Source organism: Antedon bifida, chromosome 8, assembly GCF_963402885.1.
Source record: "Antedon bifida chromosome 8, ecAntBifi1.1, whole genome shotgun sequence".
Lineage (NCBI taxonomy): Eukaryota > Metazoa > Echinodermata > Crinoidea > Comatulida > Antedonidae > Antedon > Antedon bifida.
Window position 1 is genome coordinate 5,931,623 of NC_136233.1, and position 25,482 is coordinate 5,957,104.

The window sequence follows — 25,482 nt, forward strand, 5'->3', positions numbered from 1 at the left end:
TGCGCGATAGCCTAACACTGTGACCGAGTTCAAATCTAGTTTTCATCATCTTTGTTCTTTTTTTCCACGGATTTTGTTGCACACATATCTCTCAATCTTGTCCCTGATCGACCTGTTTTTTTCGTACTAAGAACCCTATACTATATATACAGTATGTTGATTTATATTTACTACATAAGCTGTTGGTGTTTCTATATTAGCTGGAGGTTTTACTACATTAGCGGTGGATTGTTCTACATTAACAGTTGTTTTGAAATTAGCTTGCGTTTTCAACATTAACGTGTATGTGTGTGTGTGTCTGTTTGTGTGTGTAAGTTCTGTATATGGATGCCTGTTTGTGTACAGTACAGTAATATGTAGTACATGGAAAAAAAGAAGAATATGGCTGATGTATGTCATAAACACAGTTAGAGTAAGTTAGAGACAAAAATAGCTTTATAATCATAAATTTGGAAGATTTTCAATTTGTTTCAAAGATGGTTGAAATATTTACTACCATTGCTGTTGGTTATAGTGGGTTTTAAGCTTCTGAAAATTTATGATGTTAAATAATCGAGGACACAAATTGAATTAGAAATGGTGTAGTATTTTGCTCAATTGTCAAAATTAATAGAGTGATGGAATTCTAAGTAGAAGAAGTAGAAGTGGCATTAGAAATTAAAATAGGAAACAAACTAAATTGTTCCATTTGCCACTGAAATATCTTGGTTTTGTTTTTAAAGCATTCATAATGAGTCTCAATTTATGTATTTCGAAAATCTCAGAGAGGAAACATTCATGTTCATATTGAAAGGGTTTTAATAATTGCTTGTCCTTCAAGATGCATTTTCAAATTGTAACCAAAGCATTGCTTCATTGGTTTTGTTATGATAATAAAGTTACTTTTCTTCTTACAGTTTCGTCTAGTTGTGAAAACATCATTGAAATTGCTGCTTGTGTTTATTGAATACACAGAATCTAATGTGCAACTACTTCTACACGCAATCAAAATAGTCGATAAGCAACAGGGTAAGTTTGTGGGGTCTACTATTAATATTTATTATTACTTTGCAGTAAATCCTTATTTGAAGGACACGTTTGGGATCCAAACTAGTGTCCTCTACAATAGGAATATATATTTATGTTATGTTTTATTTACATTTGAACACAAATGAGTAAAACAACACAGACAACAACCTACACATTTGTATTTATCAAACAATTTGGTCATTTCATAAAATTTGCTATCGAATTTACAATTTTGCAGAAAAAAAATCGGAAAAACAATAATAGACCTTAGTGTGAGCACCAGTTAGGCCTATATTTCATTGGTTCACATGACTTTATTGTATACATTTACCTTCAGACATAATGTTAAGTTAATTGTGAAATTCAAAAGTTTAATCCAAAATGTATGTGAAAACAAAACCAATTTTTCAGTAAATGGTGTTAATTACAAAGAAATAATCAGAAAATCATTTGTACACAAAGAAGTGATTGTTACTCAGACTAAAAGTATTTTAGAAACATTTGCTGTAAATATACTAAAAGAAACCCTGCATTGAGGATAAACGGCAGTCAGTTTCAATTGGTCAGAGTTGTAATACCTGGTTAACTGTAGGAGGTGTTACCTGGCAACGAATCAACCCCCTATTGACAAGAAAACAAGTTGAGTTAATATGAGGTGGAATTTATGAGCAGCAGGTATCTGTAAAAAGAGATATATATCAACTTTTCACAATCTACCATTAGCTAATATTCAACTTACAAAATTATATCATGCTGTTAAACTGACATTTAGTTGTCACGGTGATAATATAAAATATGATATATTTTGCGCTATATTTTCACTTAAATTTTGCTGTAGAATTGTTACAAACTTAGAAAATTGATTAGATATTAATGTAACCTTTTTAATTGGTAGGACAATTAGCATGGTGTAACTTGGCAACACTCATCAAAGATGACTCACAAGATTCAGAGGTTCTTATTTATGCCATGACACTTGTCAATAAGGTAATAATTCGTACTTATTTTTCCCTATATATAATTAGTCTTTTATACTGGGACCCATGTGAACATATGTAACAGTTTTAACATGTGCGATTAGATCATTAAAGACAATCCCATGCCTTTTTTTTTTTGGTCTTGCACTCTTTTTTATTGTACATGTTCAATGTTTATGAAATGATTAAAAAATGTGTTGCATGTCATCTAATAGATCGTCTATGTGATTTAAAAATCTTAACAATCTATAGCAATTCCCTGTGAGTGAATACAAATAATGAATGTTTTATTAGTGGAATGGTATAATTATGGCATGAGGTGAATAATGAAGGTTATATTTCCACAAGTTGACAGCCAAGTGGAAATATAACCTTTCACCATTCACCGAATGACTTTTTTGTACCATTCCAGGAATATAAAACATTAATTATTTGTTTTATATAACATCTAAATAGATTCCTGTCATTTAAATCAGGTGGCTTTATTAGAGGTGAATTTTAACACCCCAAATTACCTGAACAAGCTGTTTTAAAGCAGTTAATAAGTTCTTTGTTTGTTTGTAATATTTATTGCTATCCATAATATACACAATACAATACATTATATAAATTTGAAATTAATAAAATCATACAGAAACTAAATAATTATACTGTTAAGGTATAGCAGAGGATAACCATTTAAGCTGGGAAGCTTGTTTCAGACGGGGTCCTCAACAATTATTAAATGAACATCTAAACATTTGATTAAAAAACATAGAAAGATATAATTTAGTTATATACTACAATTTAACTTACTTTAATTAATAGATAAAATAACAATATAGTATTTTATTTTATTTATTAACAATATAGTATTTTACTTATTTTACAAATGAATTTGTTTGTTGAGGAACAATTGTTTGTTGAGGAACAAGTACATGTGAAAGCTATTTCTAGGCCTGAAACTATTTGCTAGTTATTTGAACAGAAATAAGTCTATGGTGCCGGGAAATAAAGTGAAATATCTTTGATTTCTTGGGGTAAATCTGATCAAACAGCGTGGCTTGTCAAAAACAATAGGTAATTTACCTCCAAAAATATCTCAGTGTATACCATTATCTCTGCGGGCCATACCATTTTCAGAACATTGGTTTTTACACCTCGAGTCGTGTACATACGCGATGGTGGTCATTGTATGACACAAGTGTAAATGTCGGAAAATTTATTTCATAGTTGGTGTAATTCATCATAGAATATGCCTTTTTAATGAAACGGAAGACATCTTGGATCAATAACAAACAATGCTATGCAAGAAAATGTAACCAACAGAAGTAACATAGTGCAACAAGCATATTTTCAGAGGAAAAGTTAATTAAAAATTCCTTAATGGACAGTTGTATGGACAACATTTTTACTGTAAAATGTTCTTAAAGTAGCCTACATGTATGATTTAAAAAATATGAAAAATTTTTTTGATCGCCTAAAATCCAGCGTTTAGATGGCAAAGATTCATCGTTTCAAAACTAGAGGTAAACCCTTTGAATTGGCCAAGCTCAGTGCCCTGTCATTCGATTTCCTTGCTGTGATATCAGTAACAAAAAACTGGAATATGCCTATATACTCTCTAAATAATGTACGTTATAAGCAAAATAAACAAAAATAAAATATCGTAGATGTTCATAGTTGCTATAAGATTTAATCCATCCCCTTAATGGCTAATTTTATTACTAATTGGAAAAAATACACATTTTAATTAAGAAACGAAACTTTAAATTTATTTTGATTTGAGTATCATATGAAAGTATTATGTTTTACCTTTCACAGAAAATGTAACCCTATCTGTAGACTTGATATTTAGAAGTAGTATTATAGTACCTATGTGCCAATAAAATATATAAACTTGGGTTATAGGTCTAAGTTAAAAATGTTGATTGTTACATGCCTGTTTACCCTGAGTCACAGTGCAAGTTTCAAATCATTATAAAACAAGAAATATTTCTTCCAAAAATACGCCGCTCAACTTTTAACAGCTTTAATTATTGTTCTTGAGAAATAAGTTTATTATATTTTTTTTTAGATACAGTAGAGTTTAAGGTTATGCCTCTGTAATTACTTAAATCTTTGCGATCACCCTTTTTATGTATTGGTATAATCTTACCAATGTTCCATTCCTCAGCTATAGTTTCAAGTGTAGATAATTCTTATATAATGCTTCTACAATTTCTGAACCTCCATTTTTCAATAGCTCATTGGTTATTGAGTCATCACCAGGACTCTTATTATTTTTACATTTTGATATAGCATATTCAATATCTTCATGAGAGAAAATAAATTATTCTAATAATGGTGAGTTATCACCAATGGGATATCGTAATAGAGGTTCATGATAAAGGTAATTATTGTTAGTACTTAATTTATGTTTATTAATACTACTAAAGTAAGTTTTTAATGAGTCTTCTTTAATACAATTTCTATCAGTAGTAACATTTTTTGTACCTGGAATAAAGATAGAATTAGGCGTGAATACGGGTGTTTTATCTTTCAGCTCCAAAAAACTCTGCATTGATACCACCCTTTATTCATAATTTCGGAACATCTATGTATTTTCTTTTGTAATATTTTTTGTTTTGTCAGTGATTTGCATTGCTTTCTTATTTCTTGGGATTCTTCCCATAGAGAATCACATACCTCTTTTTTAAATGTATTAGTATTTTTTAGTTTTTTGGTAGATTCTAGATCTACAAGCATCTTTCCTTTTTTTGATACAACTGTCAATTTCTTCATCATACCAACCAATGTGGTTTCTGCTACCGTAATTTAATTATTTTTCCATATACTCCATGCTTCATTTGCATTTAAATTTGAGGTGTCCCAGTTTTCAAATTTGTTTTTAATTTCTTTCCTGAAAGGTTCCCAGTCAGTATTTTTATCTATGTTCAAAGTAACTTTATTGTTTTTAATCACTCATCTGTGACTCATCCGTGAAGTAATTTATACACCATTTTGTGAAATCACAATATCAGTTAGATCACATATTACACAATATGTCATTTTAAAGTAATTTAAAGCAAAAAATAGTAAAATTGGCTGCAAGTCAATCGGTTTTTGGTTGAATTTAACCATTTATGTTGTCATTTTATAAGTGAGAACATTACTTTTTTTTCGTTTTTTTAAGTGATTAACTTTATTAAAACTACAAAATAACCTTTTCGAATTCTGTTTTAATTCATCTTCACTTTTTGGGACAATACAACTTTTGAAAATGCTTATAAAACTTTTGTTCTGGGCTTTACTTTCTCGTCCCAAATGAGAACTTTTAGGCCAATGGAGGTGAACCGATCGTTTATGAGATGCTTTTGTGTATAAAATGTTCAAAAATAATTATCATTGTAGGACTACTCTTCACCAACAAACTTTATATTAGAATTATTTAATACATCACGTCTTTAAAAAAATCACACTCCAACGTCTCACTCACTGTTTTATTTAATGAAATGTGATTGGAACAAAGCCATAAATGGCTGCAGTCGCGTGCTCAAATTTGAGTTTATGTTTACCAACCGACCGACCATCCGACCAAAAACGGGAAAATAACTTTAGAATACTCTGAATTCTTGAAGACGGCTTCGAACTTAAAGAATCGTCACTGATGACGTTTATTGGCTCATAAACTTCACACGTTGGTACGATGTGGAGGCCAGACGGATTCAGAGAGGATCAAACCGGCTCCTCCCGATTGGCACTGGGAGAAGCGGTGGGTGGAGGCGGATGAAAGGGGAAATGAAAAATGTTGATAAGATTCAGACGAATCCCAAACCAGCCCCTTTGATACGCTCTTAATTTTTGGAGAGGGTATATAACAGGTATCATCTTTCATATGCGCGAAATGGATTATCATTAAATGATTAGTTCTTACTCTAATTAAGATTATAATCGCGAATGCAATTCATTGTGATATCCACGCAAGTAATCCTGTGGGGAAAAAAGAATGTCCAGAATAAAACCAGATAACTAGGAGATCATTACGCGTCCGATATAATGCACTATAAAGTATAAATAATCCATCATGATATATTAGATAGAGGCTATTATAATGTGTTTAAATATATAAAATGCTTTTTTTCTATGATAAAATACAATATTCTGCCTCTTGCGTAAAAAAAAAAAGAGGCTAATAATAACTATATTATTAATACCTTATATGGTGGGGGGAGGGGTTCGCTGTAAAAGGGGGTTCGTCCAAACCATAAAAACACCCCCTGGCTACGGGCCTGAATTTAAAGTCACAAACTTTATTGCAATAACTTTTTTTTTGTCTTTAAACGATGTTAAAAATTTGTCGATTCTAATCATTTAAACACCCCGCTATAAATCCCAACATGCATTGCACGTGGATTAATATTTTCGTTTTTCTTCTGTAATTCACCTACTTTTTCAGAAAAGACAATTAATGCAGCATCGTCAGGCCAGTCCTATAGCTAGCGTATGAAGTTCGTACGTTCACCACTCTTTACCAGCTAGGCCTACAAAACTAAGCCCAGCTAGGCTAGGCCCAAACACCGTCCACAAGAGGACATTCACCGCGAGCTACTTAGGTAGTGTGTTGTTTCAAGGAATGAAAATTATTTATATATGCATTATTTTTACAATCAACAATTGTAGGGAATGGGTCTTTTGTCAGGAATTGCACTGTTTTTGCAAATCAAAAAAAAATGTTTGCTATATAACTACTACTTTACTACTAACTATTTATTTCAACAGACATTAAATGGAATTCCTAATCAAGATACATTTTATGACATAACTGATGCTTTAGAAGAACAGAACATTGAAGCAGTTAGTCAAAAGTTTATGAAGAGAAGAGGTGCAGATTTGGATTTATTAGAACAGTTCAGAATATATGAGGTTTGTTTTTGTTAGGGTATTACCATATATTTTCAGGGCCTTGTAGCACAAGTTAAGGTATATTTTCAGAGCCTTGTAGCACAAGTTAGGGTATATTTTCAGGGCCTTGTAGCACAAGTTAGGATATATTTTCAGCCAATCCGAGAATGTATTTTCTCTTTATAGCCAATCATGTCAAGGATTCACAAACTCTTTTGTAGAAAGTTTAACATTTTAATAAAACCACTTGCCAGATTTAAAAAAATCCCCTAGAGATTATGAGAGTTGATATATTTTCGAACAGATAGGCACCAAACTATCATGATTCGGGTTAGAGGGTTTGTTTACAAAAAGTGCCGTAAAGTAAACAAAAATACAATATCCTAATATATTGTCAATGGATACGGCTTAAATAATTGAAAAATATGCACACTTTATACTATTTTTTTTATCAACAACAATTTGATATGTGTTTATAGAATCGTTTTATTTATTATAGTATATATTTTTTTTTAATAGTATATTATTAGTATATTTACAGGACCTTATCGCATAAGTTATGGTATATTTTCCCGGCCTTGTAGCACAAGTTAGGGTATGTTTTCAGGGCCTTGTAGTACAAGTAAGGGTATATTTTCAAACATTTGGAACACTCAAAGTGGTATCATAAAGAGTATTACTGTATTAATATTCACTTTAATGGAGTATGAATTTATTAATTGCTTATTTTAGATGTCTCTCAAACAAGAAGATGGTGATTCCGATATTCCGATTGAACAACACCGAAACATGCGTAAAAATCGCAGAAGTGCCGATCCACAGATGAATGGAAAGATGCCACGCAAAAGTAAACGTAGTTCGCTACAGCCTACAACACAGTATAGTCTTGACACCAGCCTAAACGAAGCCACTGAGCAGTCTCCAACCATCCAAACTGAAACTACTGAAAATAGTACTAAGATGACACCTTACCGTAGAAGAAGGGAAAGAAGGTAAAAACTGGCTTGCAAACTTATTAGAAATTACACGGACCGCAGAAGTTACAAGAACCTAATTTGAAAGGTTCACTCACAAAATTACAGTGGAAATCCTCAATACTAACCGCCCAGAAAACCGAATTGGATGATAATCCAAATTCTCCCTATTCTTTCTTTAATAAAACACATCCAGAATACTGAATCTCTCCTAACAATCAGTACCTCTAAAATCACCATCTGAAAACTGAACAGTCAAAACTGACTGAACGAAAAATAATTTTAAACCATGTACTATATTTAACTGTGTTTGACCATGAATAAATGAATACTAAATAATTGAGTTAAATACTTCTATGGCAAAACCTCAAACATTGGATAGTAAAAGGTCTATACAGATATGATAGCTAATTTGTAGACATACCAAAGTACTTTTTCTGAATTACCAAGGTTGACTACATTTTACAGCAAGTTATTTTGAATTTTTTTAAATTTAGTATTTATTTTTATTATTTACTAGGAGAAAAGGGTCAGAAGAACCTCCTGTAAATGAGTCTGGTGCAACATCATCAACATCACCGATAGGAACATCATCAACTTGTAGCCCAAATGAAGAGTCTTTATCAGAAAGACGGCAACGAATACGACGGCGAGCACAACAGAAGCAGGAGGAGTTGGAAGCAAGAAGCAGTAAGTTTATTCACATTTTCTTCCTCCCCTCCTTTTTTTTTGGGGGGCAGGCATTTTTTCCGAATTTTTATCTTTGACATCAGTTCTTTATTTAAGAATTGTTGCATTAGCCCTTTGACACTACATAGATATGTTACATTGTTTACAAGTTATTACAATTTGAAACTTCTGAGAGGAACTGTAAATCTAAACAAATGTACAGTGATTGGTCAGTTAAACATCAGGGTAACAACAAAAATAACAGTTGTTGTGTCTTTCTTCAGAGATATCACAGTGGTCCCCTGTTATTTCACCCTTCTAAAACCGCACAAAGATGCAGTTAAAACATATTTTGTAGGAAACCAATTCACATAGGTTCATAGCCGACTCACTATTGTTCTTGTCGTTGAATCTTTACGAAATAGCATCATATAAATGTATCATTTTCGTCAGAGTTTGTCTTTTGATGTAAACTATATTTTGAATAACAATACTGTACTTCCAAAAATATACTTGACATACAGGAAAACTTTAAACCTTTATACCAGTGTAGAGCCGCAAATTGTAAAATCAATGCAATACATAGAAATCGACAAAAAACCTTACAAATCTATGCAATTGATAACAATATACAAAAAACCTTAAAATTCATAAAATATTTTAAAGGAAATATGCTTCAAAATATTTGTAAAGCCGCAAATTATAAAATCAACTCAAAATTGTACCACCATTGCTTATTTTACAATTTGCGTCTCTAAAAAAATCTAAATAACATGCATTTATTTATTTATTTACATAGGAAGGTATTTCAAATATCCAGGTCTTATAAAAAATGCAACATTAAATTAATTCAACTATTATTTTCTAGAATAGAGTAAGAAAATTAGATTTCATTTTTAAATTTCAGATCTTCAACAGTGAACTAATTAAAGGGCAGGACATTTTGTGTCTAGATACAGACTTACTGATGTATACATCTTTAAAGTAAATTACTTTATTCAACATGTCTGATATTCAACAGATAATGATATTAATAATTGTTACATTTTCTTTAGGTACTGATTCCTTCATTAGTTCATTCAGAAGCACTTATAAATAATTTTACATACTATGTCATCCTTTCCTGAATCAATTTCCGGCAGTTATCACTGGCTATAAATATTTGAAAGTTCTATATGACTATAAATTATAGTTTAATTTAATGCTTTCCTTCCTTTGCCAATGCTACAGTTGAGCTCAAATTTGAAATGTGATTTCTACTAGTTGTCATTTTACATAACATATATAAAGTATTACAATTTTAAGTTGTACTTTAGGCCTACAGCGTACCTTTTTTGTCATCTGCTTCTGTTTTAATTACAAATGTTTAATGTTGTCATCGTGTCTTCATTATTTCAATCACTGTTTGTCTTGTTAAAAAGGGAATCATCTAAATAGTATTTTTTAATGACACTAGCATGTGTATTAGCTTTTATCTATTTTCTTCTTAAGGTTTAACAAAGTATCTAGCCTGAGGGCTGTGTTACAACCGCTAATGTAGTAAAACCTCTAGCTAATATAGAAACACCAACAGCTTATGTAATAAATACAAAATCAACACCAGCTAATGTAGAACGGTCAACAGCTATTATGTAGTAAAAAATTGAAAATCTATTTCAGATCCATTTTAAGACCACACCTCTCGTAAGTGACCACCTCTTTTAAAGGACCACCACCTCTCTCTTTACTTATCAATCAATCAAGATATTTCACCTGAAGATAATGGAACTAACATTGAAAGAGTGGAATCATTTAAGTATTTAGGTGTTATATTTGATCCTAAATTGACATGGAAGGATCAAATAATAGTGTATCATCAAAAGTTTCTGAACGAAAAGGGGTAATACGGCGTGTGAAATACTACTTGCCATCTCATACAACTATCTGGCAAATTCTCTTCTAATGCCATTGTTTGACTATTGTAGTGCTGTATGGACTATGAGCTGTATCCCTTATGAGAGGAGGTGATCACTTATGAGAGGTGGTCGATTATGAGAAGTGATCCCTTAAGAGAGAAAAGCGGCCCCTTACGAGAGTTGGTTGTTCTTTAAAAGAGGTGGTCTTTAAGAGAGGTGTGGTCGTTAAGAGAGGTGATAGCTTACGAGAGGTGGGCGATTATGAGAAGCGGTCCCTTAACAGAGATGGTGGTCGTTCAATAGAGGTGGTTGCTAACGAGGGTGGTTGCTTACGATGTATGGTCGCTTACGAGATGGACGTGTTTTGAAAGTCGTTCGTTTACGAGATAACTAATGATTTAGACATAAGTTTATAAAATATATAATATTTTCTACATTAGCTGGTGATAGTAACTACATTAGCTAGAAGGCAACTTTCGTAGCTGTTGACCGTTTTACATTAGCTGGTGTTGATTTTTATTTACTACATAAGTTGTTGGTGTTTCTAATTTACTGAATTGGCCAAAAATTAGGGGAATGCTATAATGCATAAATCCATCCAAGTATAAAGTTGATAAAAACATCGCAGTGTGTAGATAATATAACTAGATTTGAACTCGTCGCTTTGACGAGTTAGTTATCCGCACAATAAACGCCACCTGCACGTATGCTAGAAAATATGCAAAGAACAAGATTACGCCATTATGACCTGAAAAATTTGGATAAATTGCATCAAGATGTGCGCTCTTTTGAATATGATTAACTCTATGAACTCGACATATTTCAAAATATAATAAATTAGCAGTAACCTGTGCTCTGCACAGTATTTTTCTGCCTTAATATGTGGTTATATACTTTGCATGGGAAAGTATAATAAAAGCGCACTCTGATAAAAGTATACAAATAAAGAATTCTTGTCAGCCTTAATAATAATTTGCATGGGTGACTAAGTATAATAAAAGCGCACGCCCCTGACAAATTATTTATAAAAAAACAACAAATTGTCAAGAATAAAATTACTATTTACGGCCATTGATTTTTTTTGTACACAAAGTATTCCTTTATTTTGAAATATCTGTAAGCTACAAATGAAAGCAATACTGGATATGGGACTTTGTGCTGTGTGAATATTAATCTAGGGTGCGCATCAGAACGCTGCCGAGACTAAACACTGTTTTAATTTGGCAGCCTGGTATGGTATTTGTAGATCCGGCCATAGCGGTACAGAGGAGGTTGTGTACTTTGTCGATGAGACGTCAAATTACTGTTATTTTTTTGCCTTTTTATTATTGTTTATCCTTGCAATTCAGGAAAGTGACATAGCCTATCGTGTGCGGTCCCTCAATAAACATCAGTGTGCCAAATATGAGCATGTACCGTTCAGTGGTTTCAGAGGAGATACATAAAATTACGCGAAAAATTTAGTAGCATTAATATATGTTTTTGTTCTTACAAATGTTCAGATTATATTTTTAAAATATATTCTTATTATATATTAGACAAGTTCTATTTCCTCTGAAATATGGTGTAAGAAGCATTTTTGGGTAGAAGCTGGGATCCACTTGATTTAGGATATTTCGACCTCGCTGATTACGAATATGGCGGATCCCAAGCGAAATTCGGCCATCTAAGCCCTTAATTTGCATAATTAAAAATGGCGGCCATTTTTTATAATTACCCTATATCTCGAGAACCACTAGTCACAGATAATTAATTTTGGTGTCAAAATGTTTTAAATATATGTTTTTATATTCACTTTAATGACACATTTTCTCAAAAAATGGATGCAAGTCTTATTTCTGACATTTTGACCTTTGACCTTGATTTATCGTATCTCAGTAACCAATAATCGGAGAGACATGAAATAGGGCTCAAATTGTTCAGAAACTATACATTCATATTTATTATAATGAAATGTTTTTACAAAAAATGGCCGATTCTACAACTATTGACTTTTGAACTATTAGTCAAATATAATAATATAACTCTGAAAATTTTGGTCTTATGACATTTTTTTTCGTTTTAAATTGTTTCAAACATGTGTGTTTCTATCCAGTCTAATGGCACATTTTGTACAAGAATGGCCGATAGTATGGTTATTGACCTTTAAACTACAGCATAGGCCTACTGTATACTAAATATAATATAATTGCATAACTATGAAATTATTTATACACAATAATAATTAGTAAAATTATAAAATTCACTGCCATCAGATATGATGTATTATGATTTATATAGATTAAAAAAAATGAACATGCAAGTTACATTTGGAAATTACCTGCCACCAATATGATGGAGTATGATTATAGATTTTTAAAGATGTGAACATGTCAGCTACATTTGGAAATTACCTGCCATCAATATGATGGATTATGATTATAGATTTTTAAAAATGTGAACACGTCAGCTACATTTGGAAATTACCTGCCATCAATATGATGGATTATGATTATAGATTTAAAAAAGAATTTGAACACGTCAGCTACATTTAGAAATTTGAAAATTACCTGCCATCAATATGATGGATTATGATTGTATAGGTTTGAAAGAAAATGTGAACACGTAAGCTACATTTGGAATGAACATGTTAAGGGCATCAGTTTTGATCATTCATGCAAAGGTTTCCGTCATCTTTAACGTTGTTACAGCGGCATAAACCTGTACATGGTAGTTTTGACTTCTTGCACCTACATCTATATGGTTATGCATCGTGTCTTGCGTCCACAATAAATCATCTCTAACGAAGGAGTAGGAATAGCTTCATTTTTCAGAAGCACTGGTTGAAGTTTACCATTAGATAGCTCCCAACCAAAATCTGTTGGTAATGGCAAATGCTGGATTGGCGATACAGCTTTTTTCCATATGAGTGATTGGAAGTGTGCTCTTTTTATATGCTGGTGCACTGCATCGCTTGTTGGAGGTATGCCTCTGGTTTTGTTTTTTTTTTAAACATGGCATGCCTAACTTAAAACTGTTCATAAAGGACACCACCAGACAAAGATGAACCAAAACACAGCCAGCCAAATTGCTGGTCGAACTTTTTGGCATTACAAGAAAATAAAGCAGATCTGGCACGATTTCTATCAGAGGAGTTGATTCGTCAAGCTCCTATAGACAAAGAAATTGTCATAACTGGTGGATATATGGAAGAATCAGTTGTTAAATCATCAAAAGTCTACACGAATACGTTGTCTCTGGTAGCAGATCATGAAGAAGTGGACACGCGAATTGTCATGCTGCCAATGTCCGATACGACACAGTAGTGATTCTAGTGTCTCACTACCAAAGCATGGTATCCAAATGGATGATGACAGGGAAAGAAAGTATCTATAAAAGACATTTTTCAAGCCTTGCCGGATGGTTCTGCAAAAGCACTGATTCCATTCCACACTATTAGTGGATGCGATACTACCTCATATCCAGGGAAGAGTTAAATTACATTAATACATACATACAGTAATTTAATTCTTCCCTGCTCATATCTAAGTGGTCACTCAAAGGCATCGGCATGGGAAGTATTAAAAAAAAATGATGAACTAATTAAAGACCTGGGAGAAAACCTATCAGTGACCAAGTTATTATGAAATCGGAAAGATTCATTTGCTACGTTTACGGTGTTGGTCAAGTTAAAAGTACCAATGAAGTTAGGCATGCCATGTTTAAAAAAAAAAACAAAACCAGAGGCATTACCTCCAACAAGCGATGCAGTGCACCAACATATAAAAAGAGCACACTTCCAAGCACTAGTATGGAAAAAAGCTGTATCGCCAATCCAGCATTTGCCATCACTAACAGATTTTGGTTGGGAGCTATCTAATGGTAAACTTCAACCAGTGCTTCTGAAAAATGAAGCTATTCCTACTCCTTCGTTAGAGATGATTTATTGTGGACGCAAGACACGATGCATAACCATATAGATGTAGGTGCAAGAAGTCAAAACTACCATGTACAGGTTTATGCCGCTGTAACAACGTTAAAGATGACGGAAACCTTTGCATGAATGATCAAAACTGATGCCCTTAACATGTTCATTCCAAATGTAGCTTACGTGTTCACATTTTCTTTCAAACCTATACTATCATAATCCATCATATTGATGGCAGGTAATTTCCAAATTTCCAAATGTAGCTGACGTGTTCAAATTCTTTTTTAAATCTATAATCATAATCCATCATATTGATGGCAGGTAATTTTCAAATGTAGCTTACGTGTTCACATTTTCTTTTAAATCTATACAATCATAATCCATCATATTGATGGCAGGTAATTTCCAAATGTAGCTGACGTGTTCAAATTCTTTTTTAAATCTATAATCATAATCCATCATATTGATGGCAGGTAATTTCCAAATGTAGCTGACATGTTCACATTTTTAAAAATCTATAATCATACTCCATCATATTGATGGCAGATAATTTCAAATTTCAAATTTCAACAAATGTAACTTGCGTGTTCAATTTTATTTTTAAATCTATATAAATCATAATACATCATATTTGATGGCAGTGAATTTTATAATTTTACTAATTATTATTGTGTATAAATAATTTCATAGTTATGCAATTATATTATATTTAGTATACAGTAGGCCTATGCTGTAGTTTAAAGGTCAATAACCATACTATCGGCCATTCTTGTACAAAATGTGCCATTAGACTGGATAGAAACACACATGTTTGAAACAATTTAAAACGAAAAAAAATGTCATAAGACCAAAATTTTCAGAGTTATATTATTATATTTGACTAATAGTTCAAAAGTCAATAGTTGTAGAATCGGCCATTTTTTGTAAAAACATTTCATTATAATAAATATGAATGTATAGTTTCTGAACAATTTGAGCCCTATTTCATGTCTCTCCGATTATTGGTTAGTGAGATACGATAAATCAAGGTCAAAGGTCAAAATGTCAGAAATAAGACTTGCATCCATTTTTTGAGAAAATGTGTCATTAAAGTGAATATAAAAACATATATTTAAAACATTTTGACACCAAAATTAATTATCTGTGACTAGTGGTTCTCGAGATATAGGGTAATTATAAAAAATGGCCGCCATTTTTAATTATGCAAATTAAGGGCTTAGATGGCCGAATTTCGCTTGGGATCCGCCATATTCGTAATCAGCGAGGTCGAAATATCCTAAATCAAGTGGATCCCAGCTTCTACCCAAAAATGCTTCTTGATTCGTTTTCTAGGCCGTTTTTTGAGAAATGGAACCTGTCTATATATTTTACATTAAACAATAGGAAACTTCACTGATAAAGTTCAGGCTCATATCCAGGGGAGGTTAAGGAGTTCAAACGAACCCTGCCTGTGTAAAAACAAATAAATAATTAATAATTATTTAACTTATCCTGTTCCGTCAACCATGGTGAAGCTGAGGTGGTGGTGAACATCATTCTCAACCTCATTAGGCCTACTGTACTGCCAAATTTATTTATTACTTAATCTATTTGAATATACTGCTCAGGTTTTTGGCAAACGCATAGTCAATATTCTCCAATTTTCTAGCCACAGTTCCGACCATGATAGAGGCTGAGGGGGTGAAACTCTCACTCACCATCCCTACCACTAAAATTAGCTCTACCTAGTGTACATTTTGGATTCAATTATCTTTTTGATGTTTTATATAATTTATTCCAAGCTGGAACTTGGATATATTTTTACAAATTTCTTATCTCTCAAATTTTTTAATACAATTTATCGTCATTCTATCAAAGGCTCCACTCTTCCCAAATTTGCACCCCTCCATAAAAATCCTGGCTATGGGCCTGAAGTTTGTTACTCTTTTCTATCACTATTTTTTCTATTCTTTTCCTATCTTAATATCCTACATATTTCTTTCTATCTATATTCTATTTCTATTATTAGCCTCTTCTATTGATGTGTTTGAATTTCTGAGTCTTGGAGACATGTCTCCTGAATCTAAACATGACCAATGCAAGTGGTCATCAAGTTCAGACAAATCAAGTCCTATAGCACTAAATAGTGAGTGTCTCACATTTCTCATCAACTAATGTTGTGTTTTTCTAATTGATAAGACATGAATAAATTTAGGATGTAATAACAGTGTGTGGATGTCAATGGAAATTCAAAAATAAAATAAGCAAAAATGCCAGCGAGTTATAAATGAATTTTCATGCAGATGAATCAATGCTTACTTTTTTACTACAAAAATACTGTAAAACTTATGCATGATTCAAGTTTTAGAAGTTGCACATGCTTCTTCATGGAATGAACTAACAATACAATTAAAGTTCTAATGTACGGAATAAATATTTATTTAGTTTTGTTTCCTCTGCACATAATGAAGAAAAAGTCTCAATGCCAGGTCAATTTTAATCTTAGTCATCAACAAAGAATAGAGATTAAAAACAATATTTGTATTTAATGCATTATTGGGAATTTTTCCTTTTTTGCACTGCTATAACTACACTATATCATCCACTTTTCTTCATTTTCTCTTTAAAAAAGCTTGCACCAATACTGCTTTGCATGTATCGTGCAACAAGCATGTAAACAACAAACATCATGACCAATCAAAAAAGATGTCTCAGTACTTAACTTCAGAAAACAGTTCAGAAATTCAAATAAATAATCCAGAAAATGAAATTAAGGAATGTAACAAAAGTGACATTGAAAATGATGAAGATACATGCAAAACTGATCTAAACGATGTTAAAGGAAATTGCAGTAACACAGGTCATATAAATATAAAAAGTGAATTAGTAGTACACAATGAAGCAAATGAAAACCGTCTGTCCTCTCATTTGAGGCTAGATAATGAGTGTAGAGATGATACCCTGGAAAATGATCAATGTAATGAAAAACGTCGTTCTATTGAGGATAAGGAAAAAACAACAAGTAAAATAACAAATGTAGATCAGAGACTCCAAGCTGATATGATTGAGGATGACACTGCGCTTAGATTGGCTGACGAGATAATTGAATTGAACCGCACTGAGGTGGCTGTGAATGAGACTATTAAACCTAAGCCTAGTTTAGCTACTCAGTTTGAAGCAGATAGAGCACAGTTTAACTTGCATAAGGAAAACAATAATTCACAACTGTGTTGTAATGGAACTATTAAAATCATGGATAATGAGTCAGCACAGCTTAAAGAAGATGATCGTAAAAACTTTGTGAAGATAGAAGATTTTGAAAAGGTAAAGTTTGGACCTGTGAGAAATACAAATGTTGATATCAACACAGCTGAGAAATCAAAGGTAAAGGATGAAATAACAAGCAATGCTTGTTTAAATAGCACAGAAGCAAAATGTATAAATTGTCCTGAAGCATGTATTGAAGATGACAAACAAAGCAGCCAAGAAAGCAAAAGTGATATTGATAAAGTAGTGACAGAACAACAACTTCAGGCTATTTGTATTGAAAAATGCTATGGGGATGACTGGAATGGAAAAAGTAACGAAAGGAAATCAAATCGAAGTAGTGGTGATTTTAGCTTGGATTCTTTTGAAGATAGCTTGTCATACCCTGTGTTTTCCTTAACAGAACCGCCTAACAGTACACTTATCCCCAATGTAGAATATTGTCCTTCTGTAGGTGATACATCTGATGAGTATTTATCATGTGAGGATGATGAAGCCAATACATTAGAAAGAGACCTTGTACCGGATGTCAATTTACAATCTGATAATGAAAGTGAAGAAGAATTATCACAAATTTTAAATAATAATTCATCTTTTAAACATAAAAAATCATTAGATCATGATGAAGTGGAAAATGATGTGATAAGAATCACAGATGATTTTAATGATCAGAAGAAAACAGTTTTAGTTGAAGATAAATATGTTCAAAATGAAGGTAAAAATATTAAAGGCTGTATTGAAAAAAGGAATTATTTGAATGATAAATTGATTTTGTGTGATTCTGATTCCGGTGTAGGTGATGAGGATTCTGGGGTTCCTGTAAATGAAAGTGAAAATAATCAAGGTTTAATTGTTGTGCACAAAGATATTTCTGAATGTGTCTATGATGGTGTTTACAGCAGGAGGGCTGGTAACATTCTAGAAAACAGGAACGTTGAAGTGCTGGGTCAAGAGGTTAACAATATCTCTATGGATAAAAACAAGCTGGCTTTTGAAACCCAGTCTGAGCTTGAAAAGCCTGAGGCAATACACAAGTCTATGCATTCATTTGATGTGGATAAAAAGAATATTAACAATCATGTTGGAAACGTGTCTGTAGATACAGGTGATTCTTATCCAAACAGATATAGCTCTGGGCCAAATGGATACATGCAAATTATAAAAGATGAAGATATATCTTACAGTGAAAGTAAAACTAATGATAAAATAGGGGTAGACAATTTCTGTGGATCTTGTATTACTGGAGGGAAAACTACAGTTGTGAAACCACCATCCAAGGGCAAAAGTCATCAGATACAAAAAGAAAATAGCCAACAATTACAGGTACCCTGCCAAGAACTTGGTAGCAGTTGTTATGTAGGGTTATTTCAAGGTAAGTCACCTGCCTTGCCTCATGTTGAAAACAGTAATCTAATTGGGAATTCTGTATTGGATAATACATTTTTAGATAAAAGTGAGAGAATTCTACCTCAGACAAATGGCACCAATTCCTGCAATGAGACAACAAATACAAATGTTGAACATGGATTAGTATGTCTATCAACAGATGCTAAACATATTAATGTGGAAGATGCATTAAAGCCAACATGTACTTCATTGTGTATGCCTCATACCTTAATGACAAATGATGAGGTTGTTAACAAGAAAGATGAAAACCAGATAATGTACTCTGATGATATTAATATGAGATTGATACCAATTGATGAAACATTTGATAATCATAATTCTATTTTGGAAATTAAAGTTCCTAATAAAATCGATGAAAATGACACTGAGAACCTTGATTTACAAGGCAGACAAGATAATGAATCCACTAATTTAAAAGATGTTCCTACTCATTTGTCTTTAGAAAGAGGAAGTAATATTGATGAGAAACAATGTAACAACACTATAGACAACAGCACCAAAGAAGAGGATATTGAAGTGCATTTAGATGATGAGATTGACAGTTCTGAAAATGTTGATAGAGAATATGTTTGTGAACAATTATGTAATATAGAAGTACAGCCTAAGAACAATGTCAATGAAAGTATAGATACTAATACAGATGAAAACACTAATAATTTACATCCATTTAATCAGGAATTAAAAGACAAGAATGATGGTCCTTTGGATTCTGAAAATGTGGTAATTGCTGCACATAATGATTGTTTCTCAAGTACAAGCTCTCAAATGGAATGCAGTATGGAAGGTCAACCAGTAGAAATTTCTCAAATCTCTACTGAATCTGAGTTGATCGAAAATGACATTTTACAATGTTTAACTAAAGAAGTAGCAATTAAGATGAAAGAATCAGAATGTAATTATCATAATGATCAAATGCTTTCCAACATCTATGCATCTTCAATTGAAGATGAAACTATAGTTCTTCAAGATTCTAATCTAAGAGAAGAGCCAATCAGTGAAAAACAGAGAATAGGGCTAGAATATGATGTACCAGGAACACCAGTTCAAGTCAATAAGGAAAAAGTCGTTGAGCATGAAGACACTCATGACTTAAATAATTTCTATGTAACGGAAACTGAGCAAAATGTGAGCACATCTTTAAATGATGAAAGTAAATCTGATAAATGCAATAATTTGTTATTACATGAAAGACAAATTAAAAAGAGAACTCATAAGAAATCACCAGAGCCATCTTTGTTTCAAGTGGCAGAGAAAGTTAGCCATGACCAGAGAAATGCAATCATGGATGATGTTCAAGACATTCTTCTGCTTCTTAGTATGGGTGATTCTAGCTTTGGTAGTACAGAAGAAAAAGATGAAGAAACATACATCAACTCATCTGATGATACTATTATCAAGGAGAACAGTCAAGATGATGATAATGATGATGAACGTACAGAAATGGATGTTGGGTATGATCAGTTTGATACAGACATAGAAGATGAAATAGATATTGACAGAAAGGAAGATAACACAGGTGAAATTTACGTAGATGAAAACCCATTGGAAAATAAAACATCTATTGTAACTGATTCGTCAACAAGTGCTACAGGTAGTGTACATTTTGATGAATCAATTCATACAATTTCAAATATAAGTATTTGTATAGATGAGCCTGTAACATTAAAAACTAACCAACACAAAGAGAACATCAGATCTGATAAGTCAAATGAGGAAGAAGATTCTATTTGTTTCAGTGATACGGATGTAAATTTTACAGAGGTTAATGTATGCAAGAAGTTAGTGGACTCTATTGAAAATAAAATTTGTTTACCAGAGTGTACACCAAAATGCGTCAGTTTTACAGAAAAACAAGGTAATGATAACGCATTGATGAACCAATTACAAAATACAGCACTATCTAATTGTGGGGAAAACAAGATCATTCCTCCTGTCGATAAAACTAATATATCATCTTCAAATTATCTTGGTAATGACTGTACTGATCCAAATATTTATTATAAAAGAAGAAGAGATAATTTAAAAGGTAAAAGATGGGATGAAGATGATGAAATACTTAAACTATTAACTTCTGGCATTTCTCAACCTGAACATACTGAAAAGGAAATGTCTTGTATGTCATTGAATAGAAGGTGGAATCATAAAATTGAAGAAAACAAAAAGGAATTGGAAAAAAGTAAAAAGGAATGTGAAAAATCAGTAGATGAAATAATTACCTATGATTCTCTACCTGATGTTAGCTCAAAGCCTAAAGTAAAGAAAGTTATGCCAAAACCAAAACGTTGGAAAGAGCAAATAGAAGAAGAAGTGCTTACTGTTAAAGCGATTAAAATAAAGAAAGCCAAACAAAAGTGTGAAAGGACAGATGATGATTTGCTCAAAATGTTAAAAGGTGGCGCTATAACTGACCAGATGAGATTGGCTGAGAAACAAAGTAAAAAACGAAAGGAAAGACGAATCAAAGAACAGAAAGAGGAAGAAGATGCACTCAATTTATTAAAAGGTGGAATTGCAGACTTTGTAATCGAAGAGGAAAAGTCATCCAATGATAACACAGAATGCTCAGAGATAATTGTAGATGCAAATATGAAAAAAGCTCTAAAGAAAGAACACTTAATTAATGAAGACACTCCAGAAATATCAATTGATACTGTATTTAAAGGAATGTCTAAAACAGAAGAGGAGAAAATGTTGGCCATGTTATCAGTACGTTCTAATTCTGACAAGACAAAGAAGACAGATGATGATAATTTGCTATTGCTTTTAAGTGAAGGAATCGAGGATGTAGATCTATTTGACGATTTCCAAGACACTCATGGTGATGTTTCTGAATTGTCCTATTATAAAGGCCTAGAGGAACATACAGATGTAAAAGAGGGTGAAAGTGATGCAGATAGTATTGATGAAGAACTATCAGATGAAGAATCTAAACATTTACTGGCAGATGAGGAATCCCTTTTGTTAATGTTATCAACTGGTGCAATCAGTGAACAGGAACAATTAGCACAAAAAGTAGCCTATGCAAAAAAAAGAGAAAAAGAGGAGCAGAATGATTTGCTTTTGCTTTTGAGTCATGGAACACAAGATTTAGAATTAGATATGTCTACATTCCACGAAAAGCAAGAACATATTGCCAGTGACAAATACAATGATAATGATTCTGAAAATTCAAATTCAGAAGTAGTTTATGTCACAGACCATAATATTTCACATGAAAGTGAAAATCATGTTGGTGCATCTCCAAAAAGCATTAGTATAGTTAGTGATGAAGATGAGATTCTTGCATTATTAAAATGTAGTAATAAACTTGTATTTGAAAGTGATAAAAAAGGAGTTTCTAACCAATCACCAGTTGTTCAACAAAAAACAGTTTCAACATCAGAATTAAAAGAAACTTGTTCAAATGAAGGTAATAAGGCAAATGTTGAAATGTTGAATCCTATAGAAGAAACATGTACAGTGATAATGTCCAAGACAAATTGTAACACTCAGTTACATTCAGATAGTCTGGAATTAGACACCCAAATAAACAAGAAATCAACTCAGCTGAGAATGATACCAATTGAAAAATCGGTACAAAGTAATTCAGATACCATTGGTAAAGATAAAATCCTAAGCACTTCTACTATGGTTAAGGAAGATGAAGCCAAAAGTGAAGATAAACTATGTGAACAAGCATCAAGCTCCTTTCCCGTGGAAACATACAAAACAATTAGTGACAAAGATGCTGAAGCACTGTTTTCACTTTTGAAATCTGGTGATGAACCCACTAAAAATATAATGGCTTCATCAGGTGTTACACATGCAGATAACTCACCAGTTGAAAATATGAAAATAGCGCATTCAACAGTAACAAATACTGAACACCAGGATCAGGATTGTATGTTGAGAAATATTGATGAGATTAAACAAGATATACCAAAGGTTACTGGCTCCTCCATAACTTCAGAGAACAGTGAGTATCTGCATGGCATTGGGTGCTTGGAGTTCAGTGTTCTTAAACTTGTGCATGGCAAAGTATATAGTAGTTTATTTAATATTAGGTGTAATTGCTTTAGCATGTGTAATTTTTATCCACAAGTTTTAACAATTTAATATTAGCTGATTAAATAGATGGGAGACCATTTAATTATTAAATTGATTGTCCTTTTCAAGTTTATAAATATTTAATATGAATTTTATTGCACTTATAATTTATATTCGTATTAAATAAAATATTAAAAAAAGCATATTATGTTATAACCTTATATGCCATCATCAAGTACTATTATCTTTATATTGACATCATCAAGCACAATATATTTAAAGCTTATGATACTTGTTTTCTTCCTTTAAGCCTGGTGGCCTGATAGCGCAGAAAGTCCTCAGTGTAGTCCTTACAGTGAGTACAACACATCACCAGCACATCTCATAAAACAACAATGTTTAGTTACATTAAAGCTTAGTTTACACTTCAAAACCTGTCATGACACACTGTACTATATATATATTATATATATTATAGCATAATGATTCCATCACAAATACAATATGATAAGTGTAATTTGATAAAACGAAATTAAATGAAGTTGTTTGGTATTTACTTTATTTTTAACTAGATATCTTTTTAAAATACAGTTATCTGTAGAAGCTTGTTATATATAACCTCTGCTTTATGAACATTAGAGTATTATTTCTTTTATTTGTTTGTTGTCATTTATGTGACTTAATGCCATAGACTATATTAACTGTTGTGATTGTAGTGAAAACAATTTTATTTCCCTAGATTCTTGTTCCAATAATGATTGTGCAAATATCGTTTGTGGAAGAAATATTAACTTTTAATTTGACATTGACTTGTTATTTCTAACCATAATACATTGGTACCATATTAGCATTCTTGTTTTAAAATAATATGGTTCAATGAAGCATATTGGTTCCCACTTAGTTTTGCCATCCTCAAATATAATATTCATTTCTCATATTTAGAATAAAAAAAAATTATTGTACTGTTCTTGAATTCTAAATTGTTATCTTTTAAATGCTTCTTTGATTTCTTTAGAGACTTTTCCTCCATCTGACAAACTGTATAATAGTAAGTTTTAGTTTTCACTTTTTAAGAAATCAGACGCATAGTGCCGAATAAACCGTTTATAGATTTAAAATATAATTTGTATATTGACTGTATTTCTTCTCAATTTTTGCCCCTAAATAACAGTTTAAATCATTAACATTACTCAAAATGCAATGGGTCCTGGCGGTTTATTCAAACGTTCTGCAGTATAGTTGACTGACGGTCAGCGGCTGTCAAACAACCGGTTAAATGGCACCGAATCGATTGGGTGTTTTTAACTGTTATTTTCAGGCTGCAATTTAACTGGTTACTAAAAGTAATAAATTTAATACTATTCTTCTAATTTGACTTGAGTTTAGCTGTTAAATAACATGAAAGAAACAATGAATATAAGAATTCATTTTGATTACATTATTTTTGTTATTTTTTACTTTGGAATTATGATTATGGATATAAATTCTAAATGATGCTAACTTTTCATGGCAACACTCTTAAACTGAGAAACCTGTTATGATGGTAATTCTAAATTTGCCCATCAGTAGGCTTAGGCCTAATTTATTTTTCTTCTATTATTTGTATTTTTCTTTTTATATCGCCTTAAATTAAAGTTTGTAAAAGTATTTTAAAATTGTAAACAATTTGATATTGTGTGCCACTTTAACTCATATAACTAATTACAAATGATTACCGGTATTATATAACACCTAAATAAATTCCTATCATTTGATTGGATTATTGTGGGTCACATAGTGATCGTTAAATAGTACTTCTTTTTTTGTGTCCGAAAAAAATTTATGTTTGTATACGAAAAAATGTTTGCGAGACCATACTGTGATTCTGAACGTGAAATCCAACAGCGTCGCATATTTTTATATACAATAACAAACATGAACACTTGATTATATCGCCATGGAAATTTTTTGAGAGATATACGTACTAATTTAGACCAAATTAGCATTTAAATTAGCTTTAGATCGTTGATGATTTTGATTAATTAATGGCAACAACTCTACAAGACATGGAATCATAGAAACAAAATACAAAATTAGCCTAAATCAATTTCAGTTGCCTGGCAAAGTTTCGAAATGATTGCTGCCTTTCTATCCTAAGCTAATATATACTATATTATAAAAATATATTATATAATAGCTTTAGGCTAGAAAGGCAGCAATACCATTATAAAAATATATATAATTTTTTTCTAATATAAATATTGTTACACAAAAACAATGTCAATGTGTATTATATATTTATATGTGTATTATAATATCTCTATGCTTTTATCCAATCTGATTCAAATGACAGGAATCTATTTAGATGTTATATAAAACAGATAATGAATGTTTTTATTCATGGAATGGTACAAATAATGTCATTCGGTGAATGATGAAAAGTTATTTCCTTTGCCTCGTTAAAATATAACCTTTCATCATTCACTTCATGCCATTATTTGTACCATTCCACTCATAAACATTCATTATTT

The 25,482-nt window shown here is 31.9% G+C and overlaps 1 protein-coding gene across 5 annotated transcripts in view; it reads left to right on the forward strand.

Annotated features, from left to right (window-relative positions):
- LOC144850797 (uncharacterized) overlaps positions 1–25,482 on the forward strand; it is a 105,650-nt gene that overhangs the window by 34,884 nt on the left and 45,284 nt on the right. For all 5 annotated transcript variants that reach the window (XM_078708237.1, XM_078708238.1, XM_078708239.1 and 2 more), the window contains exons 7-15: positions 897–1,008; positions 1,904–1,995; positions 6,726–6,869; positions 7,581–7,840; positions 8,343–8,512; positions 16,302–16,418; positions 16,905–22,901; positions 23,283–23,327; positions 23,988–24,020. In XM_078708237.1, the coding sequence (XP_078564363.1) occupies positions 897–1,008; positions 1,904–1,995; positions 6,726–6,869; positions 7,581–7,840; positions 8,343–8,512; positions 16,302–16,418; positions 16,905–22,901; positions 23,283–23,327; positions 23,988–24,020 (6,970 nt within the window). The remainder of the gene's footprint in view (positions 1–896; positions 1,009–1,903; positions 1,996–6,725; positions 6,870–7,580; positions 7,841–8,342; positions 8,513–16,301; positions 16,419–16,904; positions 22,902–23,282; positions 23,328–23,987; positions 24,021–25,482) is intronic.